At 43.0% G+C, this 22,449-nt stretch overlaps 1 protein-coding gene across 1 annotated transcript in view; it reads left to right on the top strand.

The window, feature by feature from the left end:
• The window catches only part of LOC145413192 (uncharacterized), a 481,698-nt gene that overhangs the window by 94,826 nt on the left and 364,423 nt on the right, over window positions 1-22,449 (top strand). Inside the window, exons 4-6 of the mRNA XM_080282917.1 lie at window positions 2,875-3,212; window positions 11,959-12,267; window positions 21,211-21,393. Coding sequence (XP_080139043.1) covers window positions 2,875-3,212; window positions 11,959-12,267; window positions 21,211-21,393 — 830 coding nt within the window. The remainder of the gene's footprint in view (window positions 1-2,874; window positions 3,213-11,958; window positions 12,268-21,210; window positions 21,394-22,449) is intronic.

Raw genomic sequence — 22,449 nt, 5'->3', positions numbered from 1 at the left:
TTAAACACAAAAACGAACAAAAGAATGAGTGCTAAATGTACGTTTAACTTTGATCAGAATAGTCTTAGCAATTCATATTCCTCCAGTTTATTTTTCAGTATTTTTCTGACTTTAGGTTAGGTTAGGTTTGGTTAAATTATTAGGTACAGTTAAACTCGGTTAGGTTAGGTTAGGTTTAGTTAAACAGGACAGTCCCTTCCACCATTATGCTGAGGAAAAAAATACTAGAGCTGTCACAGCCGTACAGCTAAAAACGGGTATACTGATTTAACAGGCAACATTTATTTATGGGTAATGCATTACAGTATCAGTGGTTCATGGGCTACGCAGTTACTGGTAAATGTCATTTTCAGGAAGCGTCAAGAATGAACGAATTTCAAGAATTAGCGAGGGGGCTTGGAACGTAACCCTCGCTAATTTGGTGGGGATGGTTACTGTACTGTATGATACTGTGCAATATTGTAATCAATACAGTACTATACCTGAATCTGAAAAATATAGAAATTATTGTGGTAGGTGGAGGCACTCACCATCCACTCACTCGATGTAGTGCTGCTCTCGGGTGTCTGCTCTTTCCTCTCCTCCATCCTTCTTTCCTTCCATCCTCTTCTGTCTTTCCTTCATTCTTTCCTCATCCGTCTGCCTGCGGGTGACATTACACTCCCTCTTCTGGCTTTCTTTCCTTCATTCTTTCCTCCTCCTCCTGCTTGTGGGTGACTCTGCACTGAGTGACAAGCCAAATGATTTTCTGTACACCAGGAAACCATTTACTATGCTGGATGGTAACCATATAGCCAAATTTTGGCGCCTGGTGGTGTAGTGGGTAATTATTGCGCTCCAGTCGGATTGAGCCGGTGAAGGTTTATATCCAAGGGGTGGTTGGGGTTTATTGCTCATGTAATGCCACACAGGGATGAGTGAGGCTGGTCACTCTCATCTTAAATGTCAGGACCAACTTGCCTAGCCCCAGGCTGCTACGCTCCTCATGGGGCAACATAGGATGGATGATGATGATGATGAATGTGAACATACAGAAGTGTAATGAAACATTTGGCCTACAAGTCACAGATAACACTTCCAGGACTGCCGAGATGATTCCGGACATCTGCCGAACAATCAATGATTTTCGTAAATGGGACTATTTCTCAAAACTGCCGAAATGTCGGACCTACCGAATAATCAGCTGCCGATTAATAGGAGTTTTACTGTGTATATCGTTTTTGTTTTTGTTTTTAAAGGCTCCAACATGCTTGCATGTGTCAGCCTTGGTCACCTAATGGCGGCTCTCCATGCTGCACGATCCATTGCAGCCTCCCTGTTCAGTCCCTTAACTCTGAGGTGACACTTAATGACCTCGTCCCATGTCTTTCTCAGTCTACCCCTCGTAACCCCACCCCCAATATTAACACTTCTCACCTTCCTCACCCAATTATCATCCCCCATCCTCTCCACATGTCCAAACCATCTTAATCTACCTCTCCTCATCACAACACCAATACACTCCAGTCCCATCCTACCTCTCAACTCTTCCATCATGAACCCAGTCCCCCTAGACCTTGGACGCATGGACGCACTACACATCCACCTAATCATTGTCATTTCTGTATGTCTGAGCCGGCGAACATCCTCCTCCTTCACTGCCCAGGTCTCACTACCATACAGCATTACACTCCTAATACATGCTGCTTACAAAGACCCCTTAGCTTGTAGGTAGAGTCCTCTCAATGTCTGGAGAGGCAAGAGCTCCCTGAACTTCTTCCAACCACTTCTCACCCCAGCCACAGAGCTAGCTCTAACCCCACCTCCAGCACACAACATGTCTCCCAAATAACAAAACTTCCACACACTCAAGAGATTCACCAGCAAGTTCAATTCTTTCACGTCTGACAATTTCCACCTGCTCTCCCCGACACGCCGTACACACAAAATCAGCATTATCTCACAGTCTACCTCTGATACCACTACATCTCTTATGCACCCATTTATCACAAACACCGCACTAGATGGAATTACTTCCCACGCCCTTGTGGCAAACTGCACATGGCCACTCTCCCTCATCTTTGACAGTACCGCCACCAACCCTAGATATCACCACTTTTGTTTTATCTGCATTTACCCTTAAGCCCTTGTGCCCCATACCATCTTCTCACCTCCTAAACCTTTCCTCCGCCTCCCTTTCGTTCTCTTCAATGAACACCAAATCATCAGCATACAACAACTCCCATGGGAGTCCGTTTCTAAAGTCACGTGAAAAGGCTTCAAGTACCATGATAAACAACATGGGACTCGAAACTGACCCCTGATGCACACCAACATTCACGGAAAACCCATCACTCATATCTCCATTCACTCTTACCTGGGTGTGAGCACCCACATACATAGCCATAACCACCCTAACCAGCCACTCCTCCAAGCCAAGCTTTCTCATTGTCCACTTCACTACCTCTCTAGGGACTCTGTCAAAGGCCTTTTCCAAATCAACAAAAAGAAAATAAAGATCCCTTCTCCTACCAATAAATTTTTCCTGAAGCTGTGTAACGATGAATATATATATATATATATATATATATATATATACTGTAATTCCTGATGGTTTTATTCAGCATTGGAAGAGCCTCTTGTGAGAGGGTTGACAGAGTTTTGAGAAGGAATTTGTCACAAATACAGTAAGACTGTTTCATTGACTTTGTTCACTAAATTTTTGCAAGTCATTGTAGTTTAATTTAGGTTGGTAGACTGATTACTTTTAAAAATGATTGGAATTCCTAAATTCAGCATTGTCTGTAATTTACCATATGTTTTTATTAACGTAAATACTGTACTGTTGTGTGCTGTATGAAGTTGATAAAAGCCAGTATCGCTTCTATTTTTCAGAGAATGGGAGAAGTACAAGTCCAGTATTGTACTTTAGGAGATATATTGGTGGTCACAAGTCAACCCCAAATACCTCTGTTTGGATACCCAGTGAAGGGAAGTCTGAACTGCGAAATGTCCGAAGTAAAAAAATGCCAGTGGACACATTCCCCAAGCCAGTGTATGTAGAACCACCCAGTCCTGAAAGAGAAGACATTAAAAAAGTACAAGAGGAATCCTCCTCATCTGAGGGACCAGTAGATGGCCTGTCAACTCAAGTGGTTATCAACAAGATGAGGATGGCTCTCAGTTCAGATACTGACGATGATAGTCAAGATGACCACTCTCTTAGCACACAGGTATTGTCTGTATGCCTGAACAGTTCTGTGTGTGTGTGTGTGTGTGTGTGTGTGTGTGTGTGTGTGTGTATCATTCTGTTGAAGGAGTGAGAAGTAAATTCTGTACCAGGTAATTTGTTCATATCATCATCATCATCATCATCATCATCATCATCATCACTCATCATTGTCATCATCATCATCACTCATCATTGTCATCATCATCATCATCATCATCATCCATTCCTTTTTTATCCCATCAGGAACATAGAACCTGGGGCCATTCAACTTATTCTTGACATTTAAGACAAGAGACCAGCTTTGCTCATCCTTGAATGGCATTATGTGAGCAACAAACCCCAGATACCCTTGGAATGAGAACAAAGGTTTCCTATTAATCTTAACTTACTTATGCCTGAAGTAGGATTGACTTAAAGGTTGTTGGGTATGGAGCCTCATGCCTGACATTAAGATATCTTCAGGTGGTTTGATTTTTGTCATTGCTGACTTCAGTTATTTATAAGGCCTATAGTCTTGATGTGGTTCCTTTGCAACTGTACTTTATTTACTAATACCCTGGCTTGGCTAACCCCTTTGCTTTTTTCTGTCAACTTGCACCTTTGTGTTGGAAGTTTGGTCACACTCAGCCTATCTTTTATAAGGGTAACTGCTCTGCACCCTTCTGCTATTGTCCAGTTATCATATTACATTATATATTTATGCAGTAGGGGTTCCCAGCCATTTTTATCTCATTTGCCACTTCATATTTTCTTGGTTAGGTGCATTCCATTACAGCCAGAGTTAAATAAAAGGGAGGTGAATGTGCAAGGGTAATACCCAGGGACTGATTGGTATCAGCAAGATTACCACATATCTTTTCTTTCAGATCAAACAGTAGAAAACTGGACAGTTTGTACAGTATACAGTTAAAGGGTTCCTTCATCATCATCATCATCATCATCATCATCATCATCCTCCTCCTTCTTCTCATCATAATTATCACTGTCATTGTCATCAGCATTAGCTTTATGTTTGTTTTCCATATGGCATGGGTGAGACTGATTCATCTAACAGTACTCCTCCATCTTGGACTCCCATATCTTCCTTGGTCTCGCTCTCCATTGACGACCTGGAGTCTTAACCTTCTAAATCTCACTCAAGGCACTGGGCCCATCTTCTTAGCATATCCCAGCCATCCTGGCCTTCTTTCTAGTTTGTTTTTGATGGTCTCCACTCTCAGCTGCCTTCTCAGCTCTTCCAAGATGTTCTGTCATCCAAAGTCACTCATATCCATCAGATCATTCTCAGTTTGTTTTGTTCCAGTCTCACACTATTCTCTTTTGCTCCTAAAGTTGGTGGAAGGTGGTAGCAACCATTGCTTCTATCGCTCCAGTATGGCCTGTGGACCCTCCAAAGAAACGTCGTCTGTGGCACTTTGGAGCTGCAGATTGGGAGGCCCTCAGACAGTACTTCTTTGATTTTCCTTGGAATGATTATTGCTTCCATGGCTGGGAGCCATCTGAGTGTGCCTTGCACATTATGGACGTTATTCTCTCGGGCATGGAAGCATACATTCCTTTCTCATATCCCTTGACTAATGGAAGAAAGCCTTGGTTTAACCCCTTAACCGCGGTTGTCATTCCAGAATGACATTGCAAAAACTGGACCAAACTGCGGGTGTCATTCTGGAATGTTTGTGAATATTTTGAATACCGCACGTTTTTTCTGCGCGCCAATTGTTTCAAGGGAGAGTAGCTATTAAGTTCTTTCACTCCTTTCGACCCCCACCTCCCTCCTCCCACCCCCCTGGCCCCCACATCCCCCCCGATCCTCTCCCCCCCATCCCTGCCCAAACACGCATCAGTATCTGTCCAGCTTTGTGAGTGACAATGGCGTTGATGTGGCAGTGAAGTGCGGGCAATTACAGTGCCTTTAATCTGCCTCAGTGAACACAGAGTGGGTATTTATCGTATGTGCAGTGTTCATATATGTCTATAGTATTATTATCAGAGTGTGGTTGTTATGTGGTAATGGTGTGTTGGGCAAGATTTAGTGATTTTAGATCGCTCATTTCTAATGGCAATGCCCGTCCAGTGATAGTCAACGAAATCATGAAACCTACGTCATTGCAAAGCTGAAGGTTAGTACTCTCTAATGGTATCTTATTTTTCGCTCTAGCTTTATTCTTTGCAGAGTTATAAAGGTTTAAAGTTTGTTTACATTTTGGCTGGAATCCCCATGGGGGGGGGGGTCAGTCGGGTCAAAACAATGCCTGCGGTTAAAGGGTTAACCACGCTTGTTCTAATGCTGTCTGCAACAAGAAGAGGGCCTATAAAAGGTACTAGAGCCAACCCACCCCTGAATCACATCTTGTTTATGTTTCTGCCCAGAATGTGCTAAGTCTGTTCTTCTATCCATCTATTGCCAGATGCCTCAATCCCGTTTGGGGTGACCACAAACAAATCGCTTCCAAGTTGCCCTGTCCCCTGCCATGTCACTGCCCTGCTCCCAACTCACACCCCCCTCTCTCATATACCTCTCCACCCCATCCCTCCATCTCATCCTCGGCCTCCCCCTCCCTCTTCCCCCCTCCACCTCACTCACATACATTCTTTTCGTCAGTCTTTCACCCTCCATCCTCTCAACATGGCCAAACCACCTCAGTGTGTTCCTCCTAACGCTTCCTATCACATTCACATCCACACCACAATGCTCCTTTATATCCTCATTCGTCAGCCTGTCTCTCCATGTGACTTCACAGGCCCCTTTTAAATAACTCATTTCCACTGCTCTCACTCTTGACTTGTGTCCTTCCAACAACGTCCAAGCTTCACTTCCGTACGTTAGAGTTGGTATCACAATACTGTCATGTAGTAACTTTTTCGCTTCCATGCTCACTTCCCTGTTTCTTATCTTTGCTTTCAAAGAACCAGCAACCGTTCTTCCCTGCTGTACCCCTTCAAGTACTTCACCCTCCAAACCTCCATCCTTACTCATCACACTACCCAAGTACTTAAACGTACTCACATTTTCCAATTCCTCACCATCCAACCTCGCCGTACATTCACTGACTTCACCTCTCTCAAAGACCATCACTTTACTCTTCCCTACATTCACCTTTAGATTCCGTTTCTTACACACACTCCCAAACTCATCCACTAAGCCTTGCAGCTCCCCTTCGTCTTCACTCAACAACACAGTATCATCTGCAAACAACAGTACAGGGAGTTTCCAAACACTATCCTCTCTCACCAGGGCCACTCCAACATCCACTACCCTACCTTGTACCTCTTTTATTACCCCATCTATGTACAGATTGAACAACCATGGAGACATGACACATCCCTGTTTCAACCCAACATTCAGAGAGAAAAATTCACTTAGTTCACCATCCACATGCACTGCAGTCTTCGCACCATCGTACATACTCTTCACAGCATTCAACAACTTCCCATCTACTCCATATGTTCTTAACACTTTCCACAATCCTTGTCTATCCACCCTGTCATATGCTTTCTCCAAATCCATGAAAGGCGCATACAACTTCTTTCCCTTCCCTAGAAACTTTTCCACTAAAGATCTAAGAGTGAATATCTGATCTACACAACCTCTTCCCTTCCTAAAGTCTCCTTGTTCTTCTCCAACTAATTTCTCTGTTCTTTCTCTAACTCTGTCAATAAGTATCCTACCATACACTTTTCTTATTATACTAAGAAGACAAATGCCCCTATAATTACCACACACTTCTTTTTCCCCTTTTCCTTTGTACAAGGGACTAATTATACCTGACTTCCAATCCTCCCGGACTCTACCTTCCTCCCAGGCCAATCTGCACATCTTCCACATCCATTCTACTACTATCTCTCCCCCATGCTTCAGCATTTCACCACACACTCCATCAATTCCTGGGGCTTTCCCCGATTTAACTTTCTTCATTGCTTCCACAACTTCTATCCTACTGATTTCTCCCTGTCTTCTCACCTCCCTCCTTCTCCCAGCCATTCCTCAGCCACTTATACTCACATTACTTCCATCCTCTATGTTCAACAGTTCCTTAAAGTGTTCTCTCCATCTGCTCACTTTTTCTCCCTTCTCCACTAGTAATCTACCATTTTTATCTTTCACTCCCCTGCTAACTTCATTTCCACCCTGTCTTACTCTTTTCACCTCTTTCCAGAACATTTTCTTACAGTCCCTCCACTTTACACTCAAATTTCTTCCAAATTCCTCATCCACTCTTCTTACTCTCTCTTACTAATCTTTTCACCTCTCTCTTTCTTTCTACATATAACTCTCTCTGCCGCCTCTCAACTTCTTCCACGCCCCTATTTCTCATCCATTCATTGTATGCTTTCTTCTTTTGTGCCACAGCCTGTCTCACCTCTTCAGTCCACCACGCTGTTCCTTGCACCCCCCTCCGTCTTCTCTTCCTTCCACACACCACATCACATGCTGCACATATTTCTTCTTTAACCCCTTAAACGCAGCTGTGTACAGTCGATCCTCCCTGAGTGGCGGGGTTGTATCGCGGTCTGAGTACCTGTAGGAAAATATTCGCCAAAAATCAGAGATTAACCCTAGAACATTATACTTGGTATGGCAGATAGTACTTACATTCAGCTTTCTCCAGAGACAGGTGTTGAGCCTTCGTGGACTACCCAAGGACTTGTGGAGACTTGCAAGTTGGGTAACCAAATCTTCACTTTCACACCTCCAGCAGCCCGGTTTCCCCTCTACCACAGCCTCATTCTGTCACAGTAAACTTTATACTACAACGCAAAGGTAGTTAGGAATCCGTATTTGTACAATAAGCACTGAAAATAAGGCTAAAATCAACGGAGCGTACGGCCGACATGCACTGTGGCGGCGGTCTTCCCGTCACTCAACAAACATTTCCATTTTCACAGCTGGAAACATGTATACTACATTATTTTCAATCATATTACTTCCCAAAAGATCACCACGGCGCGCTTTTTATTCTGCCTTACGTCCGCCACTTTATTCTTGTTCCTGTCGGCCGCTTGCACTGACTGGGAAGAGCTAGAACTCGCCATAATCTCACTTTGAAAGCCTGCAGTAAACTGACGCTAAACAGGGGCAAACCGTGAGAAAAAAAGCTAGTGTTACAAAAGGGGAAACAAGCATTTCCTAGTAGCATAAACTGCTTGTGAGAGGAGATCACAGATTTACAGTTCTGAGCACTCAGAGCGCTGCCATGTATCACAGCCAGGCTGGCCGGGCTGTGGTGGGGGGGGGACGGGGGGAAAACGCGATATTTGGCAACAACTGAGGTCAGTAGTACAAAGGTAAAGTATGCTAGTTGTAGCTAGAGGGTGGTGGTACTGATAGACAATACCAGCTGGAGCCTGCTTGCCCGCGGTTATTCAAAATTAACTCAAATCGCAAACGCGACGATCCGCCGTTCTGTCCTTTGGGCTGACCGTCGCAAAAGCGACGATCCGCATTTAAGGGGTTAAATATCCTACACACACTTTCCACGTCTCCCATGTGCTCCAATTCAAATTTGCCCAATCGTTCCTCCACTTCTCTCTTATACTCTGCCTTTTTCTCATCCTCTTCTAACCTTTCCACTCTCCTTGCAACTACTCCTTCCTCTCGTCTTTCCCTTCTTCTATTCCTCCATCTTACTTGAATCCTAATTCTAGCCACCACCAAGTAGTGGTCAGAAAGTCCACTTCCCCAACCTCTTTAAGCTCTTGCATCCATTACACATCTTCGCATCCTTTCATCCACACACACACACTCAATCATTGCCTTCCTTTCATTCAGTTCACCACCCACCCTTCTCATAACTCGCCATGTATACCTGTGGATCATTTTATGTCTGAGGAGGGTATTGGCTATCACCAACCCCCTCCCAGCACAAATGTCCACTAATGCACTCCCATTCTCATGTATCTCAGCAGGCACACCCCACTCACCAACTATTCCATCCACCTTCACATTCCCAACTTTATCATTCATATCACCGATCAAAAACACTCTCTCATTCCTTCCAAACTTTTCCATGCACACGTCTACATTTGTCCAGAACTCTTCTCTCACTCTTCTAGCACGATCTTGTGTTGGCGCATACACACACACAATCGCCCACATTTGTATTCCAACTTTCAACTTTACCCACACAATCCTTGACCCAACTGATCCATACTGTCTTATGCTCCTCTTCCATCTTTTACTCACAACTATACATACTCCTTCCTTTGCCCTTTCACTCTCAACTACTCCTGCACATATACCCCGTCCATACTCCCATTCTCTCACACTTTCTCCTCTCCATTTTGTTTCAGTTATTCCACATACATCCACTTTCGCACCCTCAAGCACCTGGACAATCTCTCTCTCTTTCACCTCATCATTCGCTCCTCTTACATTCCACGTTCCGATTACCAAGTCCTTTGTCCAGTCGTGGGTCGTCATCTTTTGGCCAGTCCTTGTCCGAAGCTTCTTGTTTGTTTTATTAGTTAGTTCTTTTCCGGGGAGGGGCACTAACCCTCCGCCAACCCTTTTAGTCGCCTTTTACGACAAGCAGGGATACTGGGGGAGTATTCTTGAAAAACCCCCATACCCCCAAATTTAACTTTTCATTACCAAATTCAGAAAGCTAGCATTTATTCTTCACTAATTATATATACAAGTGGAAACACATGTAATCACTCTCCTTATAATTAACAGCATGTTGATTATTTTCACACTATGTAGGCCAGCAGATTAATCAGAGAGAGCAGACAATCCACCATCTCCATCCTGTGTATCCTGATACATGTGAAAAATCCATTTGGTAATGCATTATTCTGATTCATTACCAAACAAATTTTTCATTATCAAATTGGCCCACATTTTGTAATGAAAAATACCAAATGGCAACCCCGACAGAGGAGGGGGGAGGGGGAAGAAGGAAGGAGTGAAGGGGCCATAGTGTAAGCAGTTGTTCGGCATTGCGTGGCAATTTCAAATTACAGGAGGGGATTTTGGGGGGGGGGGGGATGTCTTTTTTTGGGCCATTTTTGGGTTCTGAAGGTCCAGGTCCACAATGTCTGGTAAGTGGGGTGTCCGGAAAGTGGGCATGCAGATAGTACAAGGATTACTGTATATACTGTACTTTGTATCAAGCGTTTTGTTTTGCTTCCATGTATCAGTCCTTGCTGCCCACCTTTTTTTCCTCTTCTCTCAGTTTGTGCATGTTTATTGTGCTTCCTACTTCCTTGTTTCACCACCAGGTTTCTCTACACCTTGTATTACTTTTAGTCCATCCACAAACTGTATCTAGTAGATTTAGGTGGCTTGATTTTAGTACATTCCATATCCCATTACTCCACCTACTTGAGATTGAGCCTCTCGAGCCTGTTGTTTTTTTTCTAGAAATTCTTCCCCAATGACCTCCTCTTTCAGTCACCGGATTTTTGTTCTAGGTACAGTTGCTCACTTATGTTTCTGTGATCAATTTAACACAAGGTCACACACGACCAATCTGTGTTAAGTAACACTCTTCTTGGCATGAATTCTTGTCCTTCACTTTGTTTCTGTCTACTTTGTGCATCATTATTCAGAGCAGTCTAGTTATGTGATAGGGTTGCATCAAGTGAAGACCTATTGTATAATGAATAATTGCATAACGAGATCAATACAACATTGGTTCAATTGGGTTAGGGAGGGTGACTTTGACTGCGAAGTCTAAAATGACCTAAAAAACCTCTTGTCATCCACCTGAAGTTTGTTCGATGCTGGTACGAGTTGTCATCAAGGATATCCCCGATGGGGGATAGTTGGAGGGAGGGTCTGGACAACCACTTCACACATAAAGATACGGTATCGCTTCACTTAATATCACACACCACATTATTTGTTAAGTTCTTCCTCATATTTGGCAATGACAGTGGTATTTCAGTGGCCTTTCATGCACAGAATTGAACAAAAGACAATGATCACAGCCAGTGTAATAACTGGGCAGCCATTTTGGCTTGTGTGTCACTGTGTCAGCACGAGATTCTTGGAGGGGGCTGTCAAAAATATCGTTGTAGCAAAATTGCGATTCATTTTTTTAACTTACTAAGACAAGGTGTAACTGTCTAATTATCTTGTAATAATTTATCACATAATGAGGTGTCATATAACGAGGCTGCACTTCGTTTCGTTTCGTTTCGTTTTTAAAGGCTCCAACATGCTTGCATGTGTCGGCACTGTACAGTATAATTGATCTGGTCGTGTACGTCCCCTGATTAATATGTTGCACATCTGTTTTATCTTTCTAAAAGCTGTGTTTACATCATACATATCCCTGGCTTCTCCAGATTTTAAAATTTTCATGCTGTCAGTGTTATGATCACCGTAACCAAAACCTCCGTATACAGCTTCATACTCCTCAGTGCTTCAGCTTACATGTCCATTTAGGTCACCTGCATCTACTGTTATTTATTCTTGTTTATCATCACCACAGCTTCATTGAAGGAGTCATAGAATTTTCTGTTTGTCATCCCTACTACACTGGTGCAGATACAGAGAACACCCAGTACCGTTTTTGCAACTGTCAGTCGGACAACCATTATTCTTTTACTAATTCTTGCAAGACTAATCACTTTATCAGCCCATCTCTCAGCCTTCATGATGGAAAAACTTCCATTCTCACATTCATTTCCACTCAGGAAACATTTGTACTTGCTGTCTTCTCTGTTAGCAATTCTGGCACTTTGCCCTCTTCATCCCATCTTTGGATGATTATGAACCTAATTGAATATCATGTTTGTAGGATGAACTGAAGGAAGAGGTCGAGGTAAAGGAGGAGGAGGCAGATGAGTCATCCATAGAAGGACCAGGAGATGATAGTTCTACCAGATTTTTTGTCAAGAACCTGAAAAGAACCCAGGGCACTTCAGATGTAGACCAGGACAGTCAGGATAGCCCAGGTGTTGAGCTAAAGGAGGAGCAAAATGACTCATCCATAGAAGAACCAACAGATAATACTTCCACCAGATTATCCTTCAAGAATATGAAAAGAACTCTGAGCACCTCCGATATTGACCAGGACAGTCAGGATAGCCCAGTTGTCCGTGTCAAGGTAATTATAATAACTGATTGATTTTTGATTTATGAAAGGCACTACTCCCTTTGAAGAATTCACTAGTGCTCAAAACTGAGGTAATAACATAACTCTTGATTTGTAATTAGTAATACTTCAGAGCAGTGGTACCTACTAAGCCACGTAATCTATGATCAGAGTAGAGTACTATCATTATCAACAAGATTATTAAGATTTCTGGAAAACAGAAGTCTTTGAGTTGTTTGTTTGATGACTCCACAAAGTTAGATTGCTTGATAGATGGATAACCCCTCTATCTCCTTCAGTTCGAGGAGGTACTTTGGTGAATTATTTTTGCTGTCTGTAGATGATTTCATTCAGCTTAAGAAGGATGTCTAGTAGCTACAGGATTAATTTATGCTTTGCCTAGCCCTGCCAGTTCAAATTGTCTCCTGTAAGATAAACATTCTCATGTGAAGGTAGCAAGAATGGAAGGAAAAATACAGTATCAGAGTAAAGGGGTTGAAGCACTACTCTCTTCAGAATGGAAATTTTCTGTATCCATATTATTATTATTGTACTGTTTTTGCTCTAACTTGGCCCAAATTTTCATGCTTCTATACTCTATTTCACATAGCTCAGAAAAGAAAGTGCTTCAACTCTACATCCTTTCCACAGCAATTCTTCGTAGCTTGCATCATGTTCTGGTGCTAATCTGTTGCCTTGATAGTAAACTCTTTCGCCTTTGTCAGTTAACTTGTACCTTTCCTTCTTGCTGGAAGTTTGCTCTTATTCAGCCAGTCCCAAAGAAGGGTGACCATTCCCAACCCTCTAACTATCGTCCAATTGCTTTAACATCCTGTATTTCAAAAGTTTTTGAGTCAGTTCTTAACAGAAAAATCTTAAAGCATCTTTCCTATCACAAACCTTCTTTCTGATCGTCAATATGAGTTCCGTCGGGGACGCTCCACTGGCAGCTTTCTCACCTACCTTTCAGACTCCTGGTCATCCTCATTTTGGGACTTTGGCGAAAGCTTTTCCATTGCACTTGACTTCTCAAAGGCTTTCGATCGAGTCAGGCATAAATCTTTAATTTTCAAACTGCCCTCTTATGGTTTCTATCCTCCTATCTGTGCCTTCATCGCTAGCTTCCTTTCTGGTCATTCTATAGCCGCTGTTGTAGACGGCCATCGTTCTTCTAGATCTATCAACAGTGGTGTTCCTCAGGGCTCAGTCCTATCACCAACTCTCTTCCTTTTATTCATCAGTGACCTTCTAAGCTGTACATCTAACCCTATCCTTCATACGCTGATGACTCCACCCTTCACCTTTCCATTTGGTTCCTGCAACGTCCATCTCAGCAGTTACTTCAACAAACAAGGGATGAGGCTATGGCACACCTAATGTCTGACTTGGCTCATATCTCTGACTGAGATAAAAATAATCTTATTGTTTTTAATGCATCTAAGACTCAGTTCTTACACCTATCAACCCGACAAAATCTTCCACAGTATACCCACTGATGTTTAATATATCAGTAATCCCTCCAATATCCGACGTAATAGGGCCATAGGCAGGTCCGGATAGTGGTCCTGTCCGGATGTTGGGGCCCCAGTTTATGAACTTGTACTTATGGACCCTAACTCAGAGAAACACCTATACAACTCCCTCTGGACATGCATAGCACCTATTTAAGACCCAAATCACACCAATAAGGCACACAAAAGACTGAAATAAATGCAAAAGAAGCATAAAATGAGGGTTTTGAGGTAGGTTCATACAATACAGGTAACTCGCACGGAACACGAGGGTTTCGTTCCTACCGTGCCGTGTTAGGTGCGAAATCGCGTATATTTAAACTACTCCGTATTTTGCTCCCTAGACCCCCCAAATGTGTTGTTTTGCTGTTATCTGTCACTAGAAAGCACTTTAAGTGGTTAGAAGGTTTATTTAATGTTATAACTCACAAATACAGTACTCCTGAGCAAAACTTCAACACACAAATACTGTACGTAAACACAAGGAAACATTCCGACGCCGATCATAGGTAATAAATTAGGTTAACTGGTACCAGTGCTTTAACTTACAAGTACATACCAGAACAGTACATATTTAACTTAGAAATGCAGTACTGTGATATCGAATGATTTCAGTACATAATCTGTTAGGAATAGCTGGAAAAAAATGTTGTGAATACATTTTCACCTTTTTGATATATGTTTATGGTAGTTTCGAGTTATTTTTTACGTTATCGTTGTGCCCATGCTTGGAAAAGGGAGCGAAAGAGTTGAATTTTCAGTCCTAAATGAGAAAACTGCACGTCCTCCAAGGCTACACTCTGCCACGGGAGAATAAAGTGGAGGGTCAGTCCGATTAGCAATAAGGAAGTTGTGTCACAACTTCCAGCTCCCACACCACGAGAATGGCTAAAAATAGAATCGTAATGCAGTTTCAGAACTAACAATAAGTCTAATTATTACGAATACAGATACAAAGCAGAAATAAATACGTTTACAGACAGGGAAAACGTATTTCTTCCGTCATAACATGTTCATCTTTCTCAATCATTTTACGTTCATCTTTATCATTTTACCTTGTTATTTTCGCAATATATATTGCTGTCTCGTAAACAGGGTGGTTGTTTGTGTTTTGCAAGGGAGGAAAAAGGTTGTATTTTCTGTCTGGGTCGAGATAATGGGTGTAACTATGTGTGGTTAGGCATGGCCACGAGCGAAAAAATCGTACATCCACTCATCACGATAGCCGGTGGTGAACTGACAGAGCGACAGATGATACATGAGACGGTGAAGTCAAGGTCATGTCCCAGATTTTCGTTCACTTCCCGAAAGTTTTCACAGTTTTCTACAAGTTGCAAACCATTACAGCAAACCTGAGCAAATAGGTAAAGATACCAAGACAAAAATGTATTTTTCTCTTATTATAAGTCTTTAACGAACAAACAAACAAAAGGCAATATTCCGACGCCGATCATGGGTAATCATATAAATCAGGTTAACTGGTTACAAGGCTTTATTTAATGCTTTAATTGCTTACAAGTACATACCAGAACAGTAAATATTTAACTTACAAATACAGTACTGTAGAAAAGCAGTACAGTAAGAGTTTAACGAACAAACAAAAAAGGCAATATTCCGACGCCGATCATGGGTAATCATTTAATTCGGGTTATCTGGTTACAAGGCTTTATTTAATTATTTAACTTTATTTAAGTGCTTACAAGTACAGTACATACGAGAACAGTAAATATTTAACTTACAAATACTGAACAGCACTGTGGAAAAAACGAACAAATAAAAAAGGCAATATTCTGACGCCTATCAGGTAAACTGGTTATAAGACTTTATTTCTTGCTTTAACGTTATTTAATAGTACTTTAAGTTGCACATAAACTTACCAGAACAGTACAGTACTGTAAATATTTAACTAACAAATACTGTGCTACTGTACTCGGGAATGTCTCACTCACTGAATAATTTCCCGCCTAGATCGTCACGTAATCAAAACAAACCGCGCGCTGCGGTGACGTTCGAGGATTTGATCTTTCAAAGGCCTCTCCTGCGTTAATTTGTAGTTTTCATAATGGTTTTTTAATCTTACGTTGTCTTATATGTATCCCAGCCCTTACCGTGTATAATTGCGAGCGCGTTCCGTGAGATCGTGTTCCGTGCGAGTTACCTGTACTCATCATTCTGGGTACTTATAAGTGCCTGGCTCCTGGACTGGTACTTATGGACCCTGACCTAGCCTAACTCAGAAAAACACCTTCCTGCTGCACATGCATAGCTCTTAACACCCTATTCACACCAATAAAGGACATTAAAGAGTGAAATGAGGTGTTTGAGGTAAGTATAGTATGGAAAAAAGTACAGTATGAAACATTCTGCCTACTTACAGCAAGTCCATGGCCATCTCGATGAATAACCGCCTCCTCTCGGACTCTGACAGTAAGAAGGATTTCCTGAAGCAATTCCAGTACACTGTTCATGAAGTCTTGCACTGAACTTAGTCAATCGCCCACAGAAGTCCGTTCTCTTCACAGTGCGCACTCTTGTCTAAGTTATGCTCCATTGTAACTTACTAAGTGTTGCACTCTGCACTTTAACTTTTCCCACTCTTCTAACCATTTTCTAAAGCAAAAACAAACAAGTCTATTTACGTTAAATTTTGTTCCAATTTTGTATTCTCACTCACAACTGTAAATCCTTAACACAACACACTGTTTTTTTCACTGCACAACACTGTAAATTCCCGTGTGGTCTAGTGGAGAAGTTCTTGCTGTTTAATCACTGTCAGAGTCCAAGAGTATCACTGGCATGTGACCTAGGGGTGCGTCGCTGGGTCGTGGTGATGGTGTACGACCCACTGCAGACGACTCTGAAGACAGACGCAAACTCACGTCGAGCGGTGATTCCACCGTGGCTGATGTGCTGGGCTGTGGCTCGGAGCATGAGGGCCTGTCTTGTGGAGGCAATGGAGTGGAGCCAGGGCTGGGCACAGCGGGGGTCACGGGCCTGAAAAAACTGTCAATTGTTGATTGACGCAAGGACCGACGATTCTGATGATTGATGATGCGCTGCCTGAAAGCATGCACTTCCTCCACAAGTCCCAAGGGCCCCATCTCCCTGTCGCAGTCCAGGTGTTCCAGGTAGTCTAGGACAAACTCTAGGTGTTCCCGGAGTGCGCTCAGCTTGGGGATGGCTGGGGTAGTGTCATGCTGAGAGGAATCCGCATCATCGTCGCCGTCCTCGTTGGAATCTTCAAGCTGGGTACTGACACCTGCAACTGAAGATGCGATCTTGATATCAGACAATGTCTGATACCCAGGATTGCCCTCGTCGTCATCCAACCACTCACGCACATCGTCCACATCAACATCGTCGCCATGCGTACGTAGCCGTTCATGGAAGTCATCCACATCAAACCCTTGAAAATCGTACTCCACATCCGTTCCGAGAAGCAGACGAGACCAACCATTTTCTAGAGTCTTGACAGGGACTTCCTTCCATGCACTGGCCCAGTTGTAGTTTGCAGACTTGATGTTGTAGCGGCGAAGGTTTTCCAAAGTCCGCTGGCCTCGCATGTCCCGTCCCTCCTTGCGCTCGTCCTCGCCCTCGAGAACAACCATCACCTCGACCAGGAACTTTCGTCGGTATAGGTGCTTTGTTGCCACGATCACTCCTTGGTCCATTGGTTGGATGAGAGCAGTCGTATTAGGTGGCAGAAACATGCACCTAATCCGGCCATTCTCAGCCACCAAGTCCTTGTCGCACGGGTGGGCAGGTGCATTGTCGAGGAGAAGGAGGGCCTTTACCTGGTCGTGCGGGATTCCCAGTGTCTTCGTCTGGTAATGTATGACCTCCTTGACGAAGTGGCGGTGGAACCAGTCTTTGAAGATTTGGTCTGTAAACCATGCCTTCAAAGAATGGTACCAGATATAGGAAGGACATCCATCACCCCACGAAGACACCGAGGCTGCTTTGCACGGCCAACAATAACAGGCTTAAGCTGGTGCATGCCGTTAGCATTGGCACAACACAAAGCAGATATCCGTTGCTTGGAGAGCTTGCGGCCAGGTACATGCTTCTCCATCTCCTCGGCTAGAGTGTTCGTTGGCAAAGAGCGATAGAATAAACCAGTTTCGTCAGCATTGTAGACTTGACCGAGAGTTAGGCCCTCCCTGTCGATCAAGCCCTTCACCTTGTGCTGAAACTCGTCAACTCCATCCTCATTAGCGTCCAAAGCTTCGCCATGAGCTTTACGGTTGGTAAGGCCATGCCGTAACTTGAACACGAAGAGCCAACCCTCGGATGCCTTGAAGTCTAGGGCGTCGTGAAGCCTGGTGAACTTCTCAGCAGCAGCCTTCAGCTCCGTACCACGTACCATCACACCAGCAGCACGTTGCTGTCTATACCAAATGAACGTGGAGTGGTCGATTTCAGCAAACGTGGGAGTAAACATCACCTTCCTCTCCACGTTGCGTTTGCTTCTTGACTAGAAGTCAGCTGTGTACTGCATGAGTTTGTCTCGGGATCTCTTGATATCGAACAAAGTAGATCGGGCCAGGTTGAACTCGCGGAGGATGCGGGAAGAAGACCACCCCGCATCTACTTTCTCCAATATCTCCCGTTTCTTCTCCAGAGTCAACACCACTCTCTTCCTCTTCTCAGGTGGCGGGGCCATCATCACACACACTAATAAGAGACACGAGAGCAGCAGGAGTGCCTGCAGCAGGTAAGGAACCACCACAAAAGCGAGCACGTGGGCAGCCATGTCGACGAGCGGGCACTCGCGGCAAGAGACAGGCGGAAAGTGGGGAGGATGCAGGGGCGCTCTATCGGACGTCGGAGGAATGATGCGCCACAACAAAGCTGTCCTGTGCCGCGCGCGCCAAGTTCAAATTAAGGGCGGGAAAAATTCGTCCCCCCCCCCCCCCTCCCCCCGGACCATTTTGGGAATATTGGATCCCGGGACGATTATATCCAGTAAGTGGGGATGTTCGGATATTGGGCGTTCAGATATTAGAGGGATTACTGTCTTCAGCTTAATCCAGCATCATCCTTGAACATGCCCGGGGTTTCATTTACTCAGGACTTATCTTTGGAAAGATCATATTACATATCTTGTAAAATCTGCTTCCAAGAGATTGGGTGTGCTAAGCCGACTTCGTTCCTTCTTTACCCCTGCACAGTTATTGACACTATACACGGGTGTTCTCCGCCTCTGTGTAGAGTATAACTCTTGTGTGGAGAGGTTCCCTACATTCATCTCTTCTCAATAGGGTGAAGTCAAATGCTTTTCATCTCATTAACTCTACTCCTCTTACTAATATAACTCCCATGTGTGGGGAGGTTCCCCACATACAGCTCTTCTCAATAGAGTGCAGTCAAAGGCTTTTCGTCTCATTAACTCTCCTCCTCTTATTGACTCCCTTCAACCTCAGTCTCTTCACCGCACTGTTGCATCTTTATCTCTTTTCTATCGCTACTTCAGTGGTCATTGTTCCTCTGAACTGTCTGCTTGCATTTCTCCACCTCAACGATGGGTGTGTAGCACCCGTTTAGCAGCAAACTCTCATCCCTTTTCTGTCCAGTTCTCTAATGCAAGAGTTAACTGTTACTCCCAGTCCTTCATTTATGCAACAGGTCAGCTCTGGAACTGTCTCCCTCTGTCTGTATTTCCTGCTTCCTATGATCTCCAGTCTTTCAGACAGAGTGTGTCCAGGCATCTCAAAATGATTGGATCTTGAATGTGGCTGTCTCTTGTATTTTGTTTTTCTCTTGGATGGAACTGTTATTGCGGACTTCTGGCCTTTGGTTCCTTCTTCCTCGCTTAAAAAAAGAAAAATTTGTTGGAGATGTCCATTTTTGGCCAGATTAAAATAAAATGGATATAGCACAGTTTAGAATGTTTTTATTTACTGTAATCTGTAAGTTAATCATCGGTGCTGCACAAATTGGCACAGATTAAGGATAGCTTCAATAGAAGGGCAGTAGTACATCATTTGTACTGATGAGTTCTGTTATGTAGTTGCCTGGCTCACTACGATTTAAATATGATGTTCTGGAGAAATCTGGCCACAGAAGCTGGGTGCACTAAGATATTTTGTTGAGGCCACATTGAAGGATTGTGAGATGTGACAGTGAAGGTGCATGAGGTAGGTTGATTGATTGATTGATTGTTTCAAAATCTGGCGGTCCTACTGCCAGGGTCATATGCCGCTGGGCATGAGGTAGGAGTGGTTTATGATAGGCGATAGTGTGAGGGCAGAGTGAATTGTTTGTGAGTTGTGTTCTGTGTTGGTAAAGCAAACAGAAATAATGGCCATGGTGCACATGTGTCTCTAGGAAGGGAGTTCCTTTGGGATTATCGTCCAGAGGAGGTATGTGAATGATATTGGCCAGGGTGGCCATGTGTTAGTGTATTGTATATATTATGGCATAGTGTTGGAGGGGGATGGTGGGATGTTTCTGAGGTAGTTTGTATAATGCAAAGAAGTAGATTTATAATAGGTTCAGTTTAGTTTGTTTTTTATATAATTCAGAGTTTTTCATTATCTGTTCATTTTTGTGGAGGTTGTGTAACACATAGTTACAGAAATGGGATGGATTATGTTCTGGAGCATTTAACTGTCTGCCATACTTGTTATGTGTACATTGTTTAGTGAAGATTTTCTCTATTTATGTGTGGTCATTGTTCATTTTGTTGGTATTTTTCAAGGCTTCGGTATATGTTTTATTTTATGTTTTCCATGCTCAGGGCTATATATAGTATGAAATAGAATTCTCAGAAGTGTACTGCATATAAGTGGAAGGATGGGCTAAAGACTGTGACTTGAAGGAATAGTATGAAATTTATGTCTTCTTAGAGAAAAGAGTGACGGTTGATAGTGGGTACGAGTGCATGCTGTCAGGTGAATCATTCTGTGTTTGATCCCACTCAAGAGTAATTAGTTGATACTAGGAAAGGCATGTGATCACAGTGCTACACGTTTCAGCATGACCTAAATGACAGCAGTACAATAGATCCTCAAGAGGAGAGTGAACTGTGTAAAACTGCATCATCAGTCAGTCATTCCGTTCTTATTAAGCAGTACTGTTTATGTGTACATGCAAGGCTGGAACTGCTTCGTTACATCAGGCATTTTGGATTCTTGTTAAATCACTAGCACAGGATAAGGCTTCAGTAACAGTGGGGTTCAGTTAAGTCATGGAAAATAGGTTGAAAAGTGAGAGAAGGTCAGAATCCTATTGATGCCATGGTTAATTTTTCTGAATTTAAACATTTAACCTTGCCTCTCATCAGTGCCCAGCACCAAAAGCTGCCCTAAAGGAAAGGATGGCCTTTTGTCATGTTCCATTGTGCTGTATTTCAGTTTTTCTCAGCAAATAGGGAGAGATATCATCAGAACTGCCATTGCATAATTTTGGTAACGTGCTTACATTCAACTGCATGATTTTTCAGGGTGTTAAACGTGCAAGGATAGTGGCTTCAAGTGATGAAGAAGAAGAATCTGGAAAGAACAGTAACTTAAATGGACATAATACCTCTTCAAATGAGTCTTCTGAAAACCCCATGCCCAGTGTTGAGAACATAGAGAAGTTTTTAGAGATGTGGGAAACCGTTTATACATATGTCCCCAAAATGGTAAGTTTTTTGTTTACCATGGATGTAAATGTTGTACTTTGTCATCCAACCTTTATTGCCCCATCAGGACCTCGGATCCAGAGCAAGGTTACTGTGCTAGCCATTTAAGGCAAGAGTGATCAGTCGTTAGCCCCTCAGTGGCGTTATGTGAGCAGTAAAACCCAACCACTCCTCTGATGTAAACCTTCATGGGCTATGTCCAGTTAAAGCTCATTTAACCATGAGACCACCAGGCATCCATTTGGTTGTATGATTGCCATCCAGCGTATTAAATGGTTTCCATGGCTACAAGTAACCTTTTGTCATGTCACTCATTGTATTGTCACCTGAAAATAGTGCAACAGTACAAAAATTAGTGGATTGTGCACACTCACTTGGACCCTCATATCTATAGTTTTGAAATGTGAGATGCTTGCTTTTATACACTTTGCATTTGCTGACTGAATTTGATATCATCTGGTAAATTAACTCCTTGATATGATCAGAAATCCAGTTTACTTCAAAAGACAGGCTTTTCTACATGCAAACATCTCTCACCTAATTCACTTTTTTTTTTTTTTTTTTTTTTTTTTTTTTTTTGTCAGCAGTACCTCTGTATTTGGTTTATCAGTGCTCAGAGAGGTGAAAAATTATTCTCAGTAATTTTTCCACTTGTAAAGTGAAAATAAGTGAACGATTAATGTGTTCAATACCATCATTCCCTTGAGGAAATGAGTGCAGCCTGGGCTGGTCAGAGTTTAAAATAAGTTCTATCTATCTATAGCCCGACGCCCTAATCCCGCAAAGGGTGGCCGAAATAAGTTCATTAAGTGAAAAATGAATGCAAATTACTCTGAAAATGGGAAGTTGTTCTGGGAAGAGGTGCTGAAATGTAGAAGTGACAGCAGAATGAAATGTGAAAGTGTGAAGGATGTAAATGGTAGATTATTAGCCCATGGGGATGAAGTAAGGACCAGATGGAAAGAATATTTTGGAAGCCTGATGAATGGGAATAGAGAAGGCAGAGTGGCTGTAAACATGGTTGGTTTTGAGGGTGTGCAGAGAAGGAATGCAATG

Source organism: Coenobita brevimanus, chromosome 95 (genome assembly GCF_032717465.1).
Source record: "Coenobita brevimanus isolate Jiangsu-jjx chromosome 95, ASM3271746v2, whole genome shotgun sequence".
In the NCBI taxonomy this organism is placed as follows: domain Eukaryota; kingdom Metazoa; phylum Arthropoda; class Malacostraca; order Decapoda; family Coenobitidae; genus Coenobita; species Coenobita brevimanus.
The sequence above is the reverse complement of the archived record's forward strand: the minus strand, read 5'-3'. Positions and strand labels throughout refer to the sequence as shown.